The sequence below is a fragment of the Lissotriton helveticus genome, chromosome 6, assembly GCF_964261635.1.
Source record: "Lissotriton helveticus chromosome 6, aLisHel1.1, whole genome shotgun sequence".
NCBI lineage: Eukaryota > Metazoa > Chordata > Amphibia > Caudata > Salamandridae > Lissotriton > Lissotriton helveticus.
In genome coordinates this window covers 680,216,257-680,228,955 of record NC_136067.1, presented here as the reverse complement: position 1 = coordinate 680,228,955, position 12,699 = coordinate 680,216,257, and the positions used below count along the sequence as shown (strand labels likewise).

Here is a 12,699-nt window from a genome sequence, read left to right as displayed (position 1 = left end):
TTTTTTTCCTTTACTCTCCCGGACGTGCTCTGCGATCCAGCAACACTATGCTGCTACACATACCAAAAGTTACCAGAGCTAGACAGGGAGGTCGAGCACCTTCCCTAAAAGGTCCCCTGCTGTGGAACTCTCTACCTACACAGCTGAGACTAATTTCCAATCTTTTCTCTTTTAGGAAGGAATTAAAAACTTTCCTATTTACATCTGGTTAATTTTGTTCTTTTCCCCTGTCATTCCCCTAATATGATTTATCCCTCTTACTCAGGAGCCACGCGCAGAGATATCCCTTCGGGGCTGATTCAGGCGCGATATAAGAATATAAATAAATAAATAAATAAATAGTGCAGCCCAAAATTAAGCCAAAATGCAGAGCCGAACAAACAGTGCAGTCGACTCCTCGTTAAGTAACAAGCTGCCAGCTGGCAGAAGGCTGAGGCAAACACAAACTTGAGGCGGGCAGAAGATCCAGCACACCTGTGTAGCGTCCCGTGCATAGAGGGAGACTACATGTCCCAGAGTCCCATGTGGTAGGCCCTCTGGATGGTGTTGCTCGGGGGAAGGAATGATGAGGCGAAGCACCGAATAAAGCATTTTCAAGCTTTAAATAAGAACTCCGTGTGTGCCTTTCATTTTGCAAGCTGAAGGAGTGCCTGCTATTCGAGGGATATATATATATATATATATATATATATATATATATATATATATACATATATATATATATATATATATATATATATATATGTGTATATATGTATATATATATATATGTATATGTATATATATCCATATATCCAAACAAGCGAGGTTTACCCCAAGTGGAAGTGCCACAACAAGCAGGTTTGTATTCCTTTATTTAAAAGCAAAGGCTGCATACAGTTCCTGGCAGTCATCATCAAAATTCTTGCCAGACGCGTTTCGGGTCTACATGACCCTTAATCATTGGCTTTGGTGGGTACAGACTACTGGAAACTGCCAACTAGATGTAACACGTACCGCCCTGGTGGGCGTGGTCACTCACGTGGCCTCTTGGTCAATGGAAAAGCAGGCCTAATTAGAACTACCAAGTAGGTAACTATATATATGTATATGTGTAATGTATGTATGTATGTATGTATGTGTATATATATGTGTATATATGTATGTGTGTGTATATGTATGTGTGTGTATATGTATGTGTGTGTGCGTGCCTGGTGGCTCAGTGGACTAATGCTTCCACTGCAGGGGCCAGTGTTCGACCTCATGGTCACAGCGACCTGGGGCAGCCCAGGTTGGTGTGACCTATATGAATCCCTCTACTTTTTCTTACCTAGAATGCCTCACAGACATCAAACTTTGGCTAAAATCGGACTTTTCAAGGTTCTTTAAAGGAAAGTTCTTGAATCTGTGGGAACTGCCAAAAGTCTTACCACCCAGGATTCCCAACCGTCTTCAGCTAAAACAGTACCCCACTTCTGTGGTTCGGCCAATCCCCAACTATTGCAACCGATCAAAATTTGGACTGTGTGAATTCACTGCAGCATTAATGTGGTATTCACATAGTTAGTATTTTCTTTTGCCGTGCATTATGTTCACCCACATATGAGGGGCAGATTTTTATCAGAAGTGTGGGAATGAAGGGTGCTAAGACTTCTTCCATTGGCTTGAAGCGCCCAAGATTCCATCTGCAATTTTATGCTATGTCCCCCCCCCCCCCACCCGCTCCCCCCATGGATTGGTATTGCATGGCAAGTTTTCTCCTCGGTCAACCATGCTTCACTTCTAAAATATGTACCTGAGACCATGTTACTTAAGTGCCCCAGGGGCACTTTGTTATTGCTGGGGCTGTATATGCTTGTGCAGCCGCTTTTTTAATATGAATTGTACGGACAGTAGTTTTGCGCCAAAGAGCTTCCCCTGCTTGTGTTGCGCTCTGTAAATAAGGGAACACATTTGCAATTACAACCGATCCATTATTACAGACTAGGCAATGGGGCAAACAAGCCATAGGAAAAAAAGAAAATGCATTACAGTTTCCTTGGAAGCACCATCGTGACATATCCAAAGATCTCTTGCAATGTTCCTCAAAAGTGTGATAACACAAAATGCCAATTAGCCTTCAATAAATCCGATCAGCAGATTACTATCGTAGCCGTTATTTACCAATGCAATACCCAATTCTTGCAATCTACTTTAAAGGCAAGTATACCAGACTGAATAATTGTGAAATGTTACTAGTAGACATCAAGAGAACGGTATCACGGACACACTGTCTTTCCGCTTCCCCAATTTGGTTCCCAAACCAGGTAAACTAGACAAGCCAATAGGATACTGGAAGGTGATGTGACCTAGTATTTAGAACTGGTGACCATGGAACTGTGGAATCGAGTTAGAATCCTGGCCTTGCTCAACGTCCTGTCATTCTGCGAAAATGTATTAGTCATCTGTGCCTTTAAAAAAAAAAGTTGAATGCCCTCAGCAAGGTTTGTGCTATATAAAACTGCAAAATTATGAACATTATATACTCCTGGACTACTGTAAAAATACTATCATCCCTCATAATGAGGAAATGAAGTGCTGTGATTTATTTAACCAAGTAGAGCTGGACAGGTTTGCCCTTTCGAAGCACTATGAACAACATGTCATTTGCCAATTAAATGGTATTTAGTTTCTGATACCAGAAACATGAAACGTGGGTTAGTGCTGCTGGGGTTCAAAGGCTTAATAAGCAGGTAACATCTGGTGACGGCAGCAAGTGCTTAACTCATTGTGCCAGCTTGTGTTTGACACCTTTTCTTATATCCCTATTTAAGTATATAGGCACCTATAGAGTGGGAATCGCTGTGGCCATTTGTTTGACTACTTGTAGTTATGCCTAGAGGAAATATGCTAGTTAAATTTACTTGATCATTTAATATGAGAAATCTAAGTGATAATCAAACAACCCATGGTGCACATGTTCATTTCTAAAGAGGTCTGTCTTATTTCCAACATGTTGTCTTTAATATTGATCCTAGTTTTTTTTGTAAAATGGTCTCTATTTCTTTCAGCTAAAAAATGTTGGACAGTCACAACCTCTGTTTCCAATAACTCTTAGCTCGTGTGGGAGTTGGTATCCGTTTGATTTAGCAAGGACTTCAGCTCAAGAAGTCTTTGGAAATAGTTTGTGGATTTGTGGCAAATTTGAAGGGCTGAGGCTCTTAGTAAAGAGTCCACATCTAGATAGTTTCTTAATAATAACTATAATAATAAATATGTTATTACATTATGTAATAAAATAATAAAAGCAAGCTCAAGACCCTGTTGTGGAAGGGCTGTGCTCCTTTAATATCTTATTCATAGACTACTGTCAGGGAGATGTTATTGCTCGAAATCGCCATGGCTGGGTCCTTCCCATTTGTTACTACCAATGCCAAAATGTGGCATGGCAGACCTACAAAATCTGTTCATTTATGACCTCTCTAAACACCAACCTCCTTACTGAATCTGCTATAGGAGTAACGTCAAAGAGTTGAATATATTGTGAGGGACTGGGCACCTAAGAAACTTGGCATTAGGGATCCCTGTGCTTTTTGGTCTAAGGCTTTATTGATTCTCCCCCACTCCCCCCCCCCCCCAGAACCCCCCAGCACCCCCACCTCACGTCCACCCCTACCTTACCAATCAGTTATCAAAGTATTTTTTTGTACCTTTCCTCCCCCATGGCTGTGGTGATACAGAATTAAAGGGAAGAATAATATGACCTGTGGCAATGGCCTTTTTTAGGTCTCGCAAGAGAACTATTGTTACCGTGTTGCCTCTCAAGTGGTACAGACCGGGGCACGCGCCGATTGGGGTCTGTGGACGCGCTTCTGAGATGCGCTTGCGCAGACGCACACACAGCCCCTGCTTTCGCTTGGCTCGCATGCACTAACGGCGCGCGCACACACAGCCATTCCCCCCCACCCCCCCTGCACTCACAAACACGCACGTACACATACACACGCTGCGGCCCCCCATGCATGCACACACACACACGCACACAGACACGCACGCCTATACATGCCGCCGCCCCCTACCGCCCTGCACACACACAGACACACACACCCCCGCCCCCCCTTACAACTAAGCCCCACTCACCGCATCGCCGCCACTCCTGATTTCTGCAGCCACCGCTGGGCTCTCCCTCAGGCATGGGACCCCGCGGCACCACTGCTGCTCTCTGGCACTCCGTGGATGCGGGCTTCACGCAGAAGGCGGAAGTCCCGCCCCCTGACCGGCTTCACGCTTCCGAACTTCCGGTTGCTAGGCCAGGTTACATCCCTTGTGCACGGAATGCCATGATCGTCTTGTTTTGAAAGAGCTTCCTAGTCAGGATTAGAGTATCTCTGGAACCGCGGTGAGTTTTGTGCTTGTTCATAATTTATTTTAGTGGTACGCCATGTTATATGTTTGTTTCGTTAATTAATTGATTATAGGTTGGATTTTTATACCAACTGAATTCAAAGTATATGTAAAATTACCCATTCAGAAATCTGTTGTGCTATTCTGTTAGCGTCTGAGTCCACATCACTCTGACGTTCTTTAGGAGGCTAAAGCGCTTCTTTCAAAACCACAGAGGATTGCACAAGGGAAACCATAGACCTCGCAATTCCTTGCCCCTTCACTTGGCACTTTACCTCTGGCTGCCAGTTGTGCTCTAGAAGTTGGCGCTGCATGGAGGCTCACAAGGTTGTGGCCACTGGCATTCAGCAAGCGTTGCCCCCTACCATAAATCAGTGAACACTTAAACTGCCTACTTACCCTCGTCTTTTAGGCTTCAAACTCTAGCTCCCACACTTCTAGGTTACACGCCTATGCACTCTCGTCCGCTCTTTTCTAGATACTTGAACTTGGCAATAATGATGAGAAAGTGAAGAACATTGAGTGGGCACAATAAAGTAATAACAACTGTGAACGTTGTTTCTTTACCAGTCCTCTCGTTCTTCCCCACCAGTCTTTCCCTAAGTTCCATCCGCACATCTACTTGTTTAACAGTCTTTCCCCCAGTGTCTCTCTACACAGCGAAACGGGGCATGCTTTGAAGATAAGCTTAATGGTAATGCATGAGCCTTAATCTAGTACGTGTTATCAGAATTAAAGGCTTTAAACGCACAGTCATTTTGTGAAATAGATCACACAACTTTAATATCTATATCGTAAATTATGATAAAATCCTCTATCATAGTTGCTGTACGAAACAGTAAGAACCTTTATATTCTTCTTGGTAAAATCGAGTTTATAAATGTGTCTGTAAAAATGTATTAAAAGCAACTCGATCAGCTGCCACGTTGATATCCTTACGTGGAGCAAAACAGAGAGAGGTAGGTGATTCATGCCTCTTCATCTGAGCAGAAGGTCAACGGTCCAATTTGTTGTGAAAATTCAAAGCATGACAATGCAAAATATTTTCCAATGAGCATTCATTTCAAACACTTACTTCATTTTTAATGAATTTCTAATATGCATCCCGTCACTCCTCTGCATATCTTTGCCGATCAAATTCAAACCACAAATTAAAGTTTAGAGTTATGGCAGTCACATTTTAAAAGGCCACCCAAATGCACTTCATGATAGAATTAAACTTTTAACAGAACGTCAAATAATTTATGTAAGCTTACAAAGCTTTCCAGCTAGTGTTTTATGGAGTAGTGTTCACTCTATTTATAGACAGGCGGCATTTTGGTAAGAAGGAAATTGGGTGACGGAAAGAGAAAGGACTCTGTCCAAGATCACACGCTTTCGGTCAAGTGTGGAAGTAGGGGTTAGCGCCGAAGTCTCCTTGTTTTAAAGTTAATCAGCTAAAGTGAATTAGCTACATGCGCCTCTTCGCTTCATTGGGGAGAGGAAGGTATAGTGCTGTAATAATGTGAACTGGGTGTTCTCCAGGCGCTGTTTTTAAGCAGCACCCTTCCTCGAGCGGACCACAAAAGGGTGCGTCTGAGTTCCCATCGAGTTACCCTCCGATGCTTTCCTCGTCCGCCCCCCCTAGCGCCAAGTGACCTTTGCCCTGGAGATGATGTGCTTTAAGGTAGCTCTTACATTACATTTTGGCGCTCCCATTACTAATCAGTGTTCAGCTGAGGCGTTGAGCTCACACCTTCAGTTCTTCAAACATTTTAACAACACACACTGCTGCGCCACCTCCTGCTTTATCAGGGAGGGGGGGCGCTTTCCAAGGAGACGTGAGCGTGCCCTCTGTGAAGCACCAAAACAAATACTGCTTTGTATAAAGCGATTGTAATGTTTTCACTGTCTGCCTTGTAGCTTAGTGGCGCTGTATTCACTTGTGCAGAGCTGGCAACTGGCCCCGTGACGTAAGCGGTAGCTTGAGCCTTCGCGTGGTTGTAGCCAAGAGTGCGGTGCATTCTGGGACCTGTAGTCCCATGCGTCATTAAATACATACAAACTGCATTTACGAGTTAAGACACACAAGAATTGGCGGCATGTAGTAAACATGGACTGTGGGTTAGTAAAACACAGACCGAAGCACGTGGATTCTGTTTTCAGCAGCAGTGACAGGGGCAACAACAGTAAACAGATTGGCAAAGGCGAGGAGAAACAGAAAACAATGGTAAAGCCGGAGTCCAGGAAGGAGCCGCGTGTCAGGAGCAGAGAAGGGTGCTCAGTCCACTGTGAGTAAATCTGCCGGACGCTCCTTCACCAATGGCGGACACCTTCATTGTGTAATCAACTGCTGGTTCTGACAAGCTACATACCAGGGCAGCTTTTTAACATCTCAGAATCAGGGCCATCTCAGAATCAGGGCCACTGGAATTATGCAGCAAGGGAAGCTCAAATTATGCGGCAGGGTTGACTAAATTATGCAGTAAGAAAAAGCAAATTGTGTGGCATAACGCAGCAAATTTTGTAATTGAAATACTTCCTTATTATGTCATGTTTACATTTGCTAACCCTGTCTGGCCACAGGCTGCACCTCATCAGTAATAGCTAAGCACCCAAATATAGCAATAAGCAATAGAATGGTTCCCAACCAACCTTTGCTAAGGGCCTTCCACTGTGTGGCAACACATGTTACTGCATTTTTAGTAACTTTTGATTCATTAGAGATAGAAACATACTTTTTTTGTTAAAATCTACAAATTGTGCAGCAGGTGATGGATTATGTGACAAATACAGCAAATCCATAATTATGTGCAAAACCGCAGCACTCACATAATTAACAAAGTCCATCCCAGCAGATATCTAAACCGTTTCTCTCTCTAACCATGTCTGCTGTTGTCCATAGACTAACTCTCAGAATGAAATACCAGTGCGGTAACCAGCTTAGTGGACTCTGATCATAGGAAATACCATAAAGAGACCTGCAGATTCTTTCCTGCTCAGACTATGGGAACTCCCTATATTTGGTCTCACCCAAATATTTTATCACGACATTCCAGATAGTCCAAAACGTGGCATCAAGAACTATCCTCAAGCAACCCAAATAGTTCACTGCCTCCTTGCACTGGCTTCCAGTGGAGGTAAGGATAACATTCAAGGCACTCCACTTGGCTCATAGGGGAATTAACCAGAAAGGACCCTCCTTGGTAAGGGGCCCTACTGGTAACTTACACCCACGGCAGGACCCCATTGTCGTCTAATGCGTGACTACTTAAGGTTCAGTCAACCCAAAGGATTAGATGGGGGGGCTGGGGGGGAGGGTAAGGACTGCACACATTTGACCCCTAAGCTTTGGAATGCTATGCCTGCTGAGCTCAGAAATGAACTAAAGAAGACCTGTTTAAGAACAAGCATTTACAATGCAATAGGTCTCGCACTGGCATTATTTTGAGCTATTGACACTGTAAATGACATTGATTTTTTTAGTTTGTTTTTCTTTTGTAAAACATGAATAAAAGGCATTTGCTATTGACTATTCACATTGCAAATGACAATGCCTTTTATTTGTGTTTTCTTTTCTAAAACATAAAAAAAGCTATTGGTGTCGCATTATTTAGCAATGCCAATAGCTCAAACTTTAATAATGCGAGACCTATTGCATTGCATATGCTTGTTTTTTCTTCCTAGCGCAGGTTTGTGATATGGTGGTAGCATTGGAGGGCCTGGTATTGTTTTTGATTTTTACTTAAACGGTAATGAGAAACGTCTGTAATTGTTGACTAGCCTAGGAGTCCAGCCTGCAAAGTAACATTCATACATCGGAGTGAGTAGACATCCATAAGTACAGGCCTGTAACCTGTTATATTTCCACAAATTTTGTTAATAAATGTAAAAACGCCCTCCTTCATTTTAAGCCACTGATTATTCAAACCGATCTTGCTTTAATGGAACACTTGCCTGTTAGTGTCTCCCTTTACCCGTCTATGCTTTTCCTTGAGTCTTAATTGCACACTATTTACTTTTGAAGCATTTTTATTTTTCGCAACCACAAACTACCCTGTGCCCTTTTCTTGAGAATCCCCGTTTCCCTCCATCAATGTCTGACGCAAATGAGTGTCAACTGAATGTTTGACATTACCACTGTTATAAGCCACATGCATGGAAAAATTCACCTCTTAAATGCGGCCCGTCCGAAGCAACCCACAAAGGTGTTTTGCACCGTCAATGTTTCTCTTTCTGTCATATCCGGTACTTGCTTATTCATCTGTATCAGGCGCCAGAGCCAATGAAGTTAGCAAATATGTAACACCAAATTTCCTTGGTTTGCACTTTCTGACTAGTATTTTCCTGTGTACATATATCTTACAAACACAATTCCTTTTTCTTGTGGAAACTTTGTATTACAATTTTTCTTAAATCAGTCTCAGGAAGTCATTTAGATTTTACATACACTTCTATATTTTCACAAGTCAATTAAAATTCCCTTGTATAAATGATTAAGAAAGTTGATTAGTTGAAGAGAAACATGTTTTATTGCAAAAAAAAAGAAAGAAACTGACTAGCACTTGAAATTATATTTATGGATTTGTGATCTGTAAAGTACATGTGATTTCTGAACATGCGTTATGATTCTAGAAGGAATGAAAATTCTCTTTCTATCTTTACCATTAGATCCAGTGCCGCTTCTCCATTGAATAAGGTAATTCTAAGTATTTTCAGAATGAATGCAAAACACTTTAGAAATCTGTGATTACTAATACTTCAAGACGTAACAAAAGGCATGATAAGTTTGTTTGCAGTATACATTGCACTTTGTAAGAACACAAATCAATCTTGACAAGACTTTGTTGTAACGAAAAAACAAGAAAAGGTGAGCAGTTTGGTCGATGTACCTTTTTGAAAAACCAAATCCTTATTTGGGAACTATCCTGAAAGACAGGGGCCTCTTGGACATTAATGACTGTTATAGTCACCTGCATCCCTCAGTGATCTAGATCTGAAGACTGCTGGGTACTTTTTTAGTGGCGCATCCTGTGCTTTGGACACTACACCAACGCTCTCTACCAAGATGCATAATAACAATAACTACCATATTCAACACCAGAGAGGGCTCAGTGGAAGTTAGATGATTCCAGATTAATCGCACCTTAGACTGACCCTCTGCCCCAGTCCGATTCTAGCAGCCCCAAGCAGATTGGGCTTCCTGGAATGCCAAAGCCTATGTCAAACATTTTACTATTGCTCACCGATTACAAAGGAGGCCACGCTTATGAGTAATTATGTGACTGGTCGTAAAAGACTAATTGGCAAGATGATTTGCTTGCCCATGAAGATCTGATTGCACCTCAGACCACTATCTAATCATTACCTGTGTTTCATTATCTTTTGAATTCCAACTTAGTTATAAAATGTTCTGGGAACCGAAATCCCATTTAAGACTAGTTATCCACTTGATCTAACAGGGTCTCCTATTTAGGTAATCACCAACATGCCAAGATAGTAAGGAAAGGAGTGAACTCCTGCGGTCGATGCAAACGTGCATGGAAAGTTTAGCTAAATGATGTATACAGGTGTACCTTTCTTGCTACTCTTATTTTTTGCTTTCTTCCGAGATCAATGTTATTGTATGGTTTTACGGTAGTTGGCCTTATAAAAAGGTACAGTAATAAATATTCTTTCTCTGAATTAATAGCGTCTTGGCTGTTTATGGTCAGCCGGATTTCGTATCTCTTCGTAGGTGAGCTAAATTTGCAAGTGAAGCTATTGCCTGTATTAGTCTCACAAAGGGGTGTGAAATTATGCAAACAATTGCCCGGAGACTCTATTTTTGTTTTGCTCTTCAGTACCTCAATTTAGGGTGATAATCCGGAGAATGGCAGTGTGAGCACAGACAACATAGCAAGTGTCTGGTACAAGGGGCAATGACCCCCCAATAGCAACATGAAAAGTGGCTTTGCAGAAGAATGCTAAAATAGTACAATATTGTACAATTTTAACTAATGTAAGGCTTTTCTTGTTTTGGTACAAGTTGAATAGAAAATAAGTAACATCTTACAGGGAGGTTGTTTCGTGTTGCCTAATGAATATTTAGGGAAATGTGTTGCACGTGATACGTTTTAAATTTTGTTGGAATAGGACATTTAATAGCATATAAATCTAGGTGTTTGAAGCATATGGTGCTGTAGATCACATACTGTAAACACTCCTGCCAGCTAGTGTTGAGGGAGGACAAGGCAAGCTATTTTTTTATCGAAGCGGTTTCCACCTCTTGGTGACTTGTGATACATGCTCTGACACTCACAATGCATTAAGACGTAGACTCAAACTTAGATTGGTATTGGAGCACTCGAGCCATGAGTATGACAAGACGGTGGAAAAATAGAGCACAGAAGCTAAGAACTTCAATGTCAGGAGACAGGAAAACAAAGCTGCACCACACAGGAGCTTTGGGCATCAACAACCTCTTCGGAGCTAAAATGGACAAAGAAAACTGGCCTTGGGTCGTATACTGATGGCTCGTGTGGAGGGAGGTTTAGGAGAATACATAATTTATCCTAGTTGCAATAGTAAGTTCCTGTGTTAGGCCCAGCATTAGCACTGTAACCTCTGCCTGCCAAGGAATACAGCAATGTACCTGTCTGACCTGTAAAGCTTTTCACTGCAATAAGGGCATCCGATTTCCAAGGGATACACAGTGGGTGCATTATAAGAAGTAGTGCCACAGCTCTCCTGAGCCACTGCCCAAACAGTTTGTTGAGGATGTCAAAGGGACTTGCTCCGAAAGCAAAAGGAGTGGGCCTTTTGGTAGCCTGGGGACCCATGATATGTGTCCTCAAATGATTCCAACTTTGTAGATTATTCTTCCCCAGGGCACTTGTCAAAACTTGCACCAAGGACAAAGATCACACTGAGGGTTTCTCAAACACTCCACAAAGAGCATCCTCCCTCTGGAAAAAAACACGGCCCCAAGAGAGACATGCCTGCAGCCCAGAATCGCCTCCAATTAGGTCTCAACAGTTGGGTTGGTGTTGTCCAATATTCTAATATATCCATACCTCAAAAGGCACCATCAGTCCCAGACACTCCTGTAGCTCTGGAAGTCAAAACTTGACACTATGCGTCGGCCCAAGAGCCTGCACATCCTGCCTCAGAATCCACTCCAAAGCCAATCTCAAAGCCTGCCTCAAGTGCCTCTCTTCTAGAAGATAGTAGAGGTGAGCTACACCTTTGAGGAGACTGTTTCACAGGAGCCTTATTCTTACCACATACCCAAATGAAAAAGCCCAGGCAGCCTACACCTTCTCCTGCACAGTAAACTTCCCAGTCACCATACGCAGCAAATCATATGCATAGATAAGCAGATCCAGACTCCAATGCACATCTGCCATAACCACATGAGGACCCAGTACCCAAGGATGATGAAGACCCTTGGTATGTTATGTTATGTTAAAAGTGTTTATAACGCGCGCGTTCACCAATTGGTTTCATGGCGCTCAAGACAGGACAGCGGGGGGAGTGCACTGGGGTGAGGGCTAGTCATAAGCAACACGAAAGAGGTGGGTTTTCAGAAGTCTGCGGAAGGTAATGTAGTCCGGAGTGAGGCGGATGGGGAGAGGGAGGGAATTCCAAGTGGAAGGGGCAAGAAAAGAGAAACAGGCCCCGCCGTGTTTTTTGCGTTTAAACCTAGGGGTGGTGAGAAGGTTTTGGGCAGATGACCTGAGGAGTCGTGACGGGACATGAGGGTGGAGACGAAGGGAGATGAAAGCAGGAGCTAGAGTGGACAAAGACTTGAAGACAGTGCAGCCCATTTTAAAAATGCAACGGTACGCTACCGGGAGCCAGTGGAGTCTTTCCAACAGAGGTGTAACGTGTTGGTATTTCGGCTGTTGAAAGACTAGTCTGGCGGCCTGGTTTTGTACCAGTTGAAGCCGGTGAAGGTGGTATGCAGGGATCCCCACGTACAGACAGTTGGCATAATCGATACGTGAGGTAACCAGGGCCATAATAACTAGAATGAGAGCCTCCGGGGAGAGATATCTTCGGATTTTCCCAATTCTACGAAGATGATAAAAGCAGGCCGAGGTAACCGCGTTAATTTGGGGCCTCACTATAATGACTATAATGTAACTCTTATTCAAGATGAGCCATATTTAGAGCCATACCCAGTCGAACACAACTGCATACCACTGTTTAGAGAATTTGAGCGATATCTCCTCATGTATTCAATTCTCCCAAATACTTTTTGGTTCAATTCTAATGTTGGATTTGGAAGAAAGACTATTTGCTAATTTTCTTCTTTTTTGTCATAAAAAGTTTATTGGTTATATCCTTATTTTTTGTAGTATTTTAAGTTTTGGA

The 12,699-nt window shown here is 42.7% G+C and overlaps 1 protein-coding gene across 10 annotated transcripts in view; it reads left to right on the top strand.

The window, feature by feature from the left end:
• Positions 1 to 12,699, top strand: part of SNAP91 (synaptosome associated protein 91) — a 797,825-nt gene that overhangs the window by 479,514 nt on the left and 305,612 nt on the right. For all 10 annotated transcript variants that reach the window (XM_078648151.1, XM_078648145.1, XM_078648146.1 and 7 more), the window contains one exon: positions 9,013 to 9,040. In XM_078648151.1, the coding sequence (XP_078504277.1) occupies positions 9,013 to 9,040 (28 nt within the window). The remainder of the gene's footprint in view (positions 1 to 9,012; positions 9,041 to 12,699) is intronic.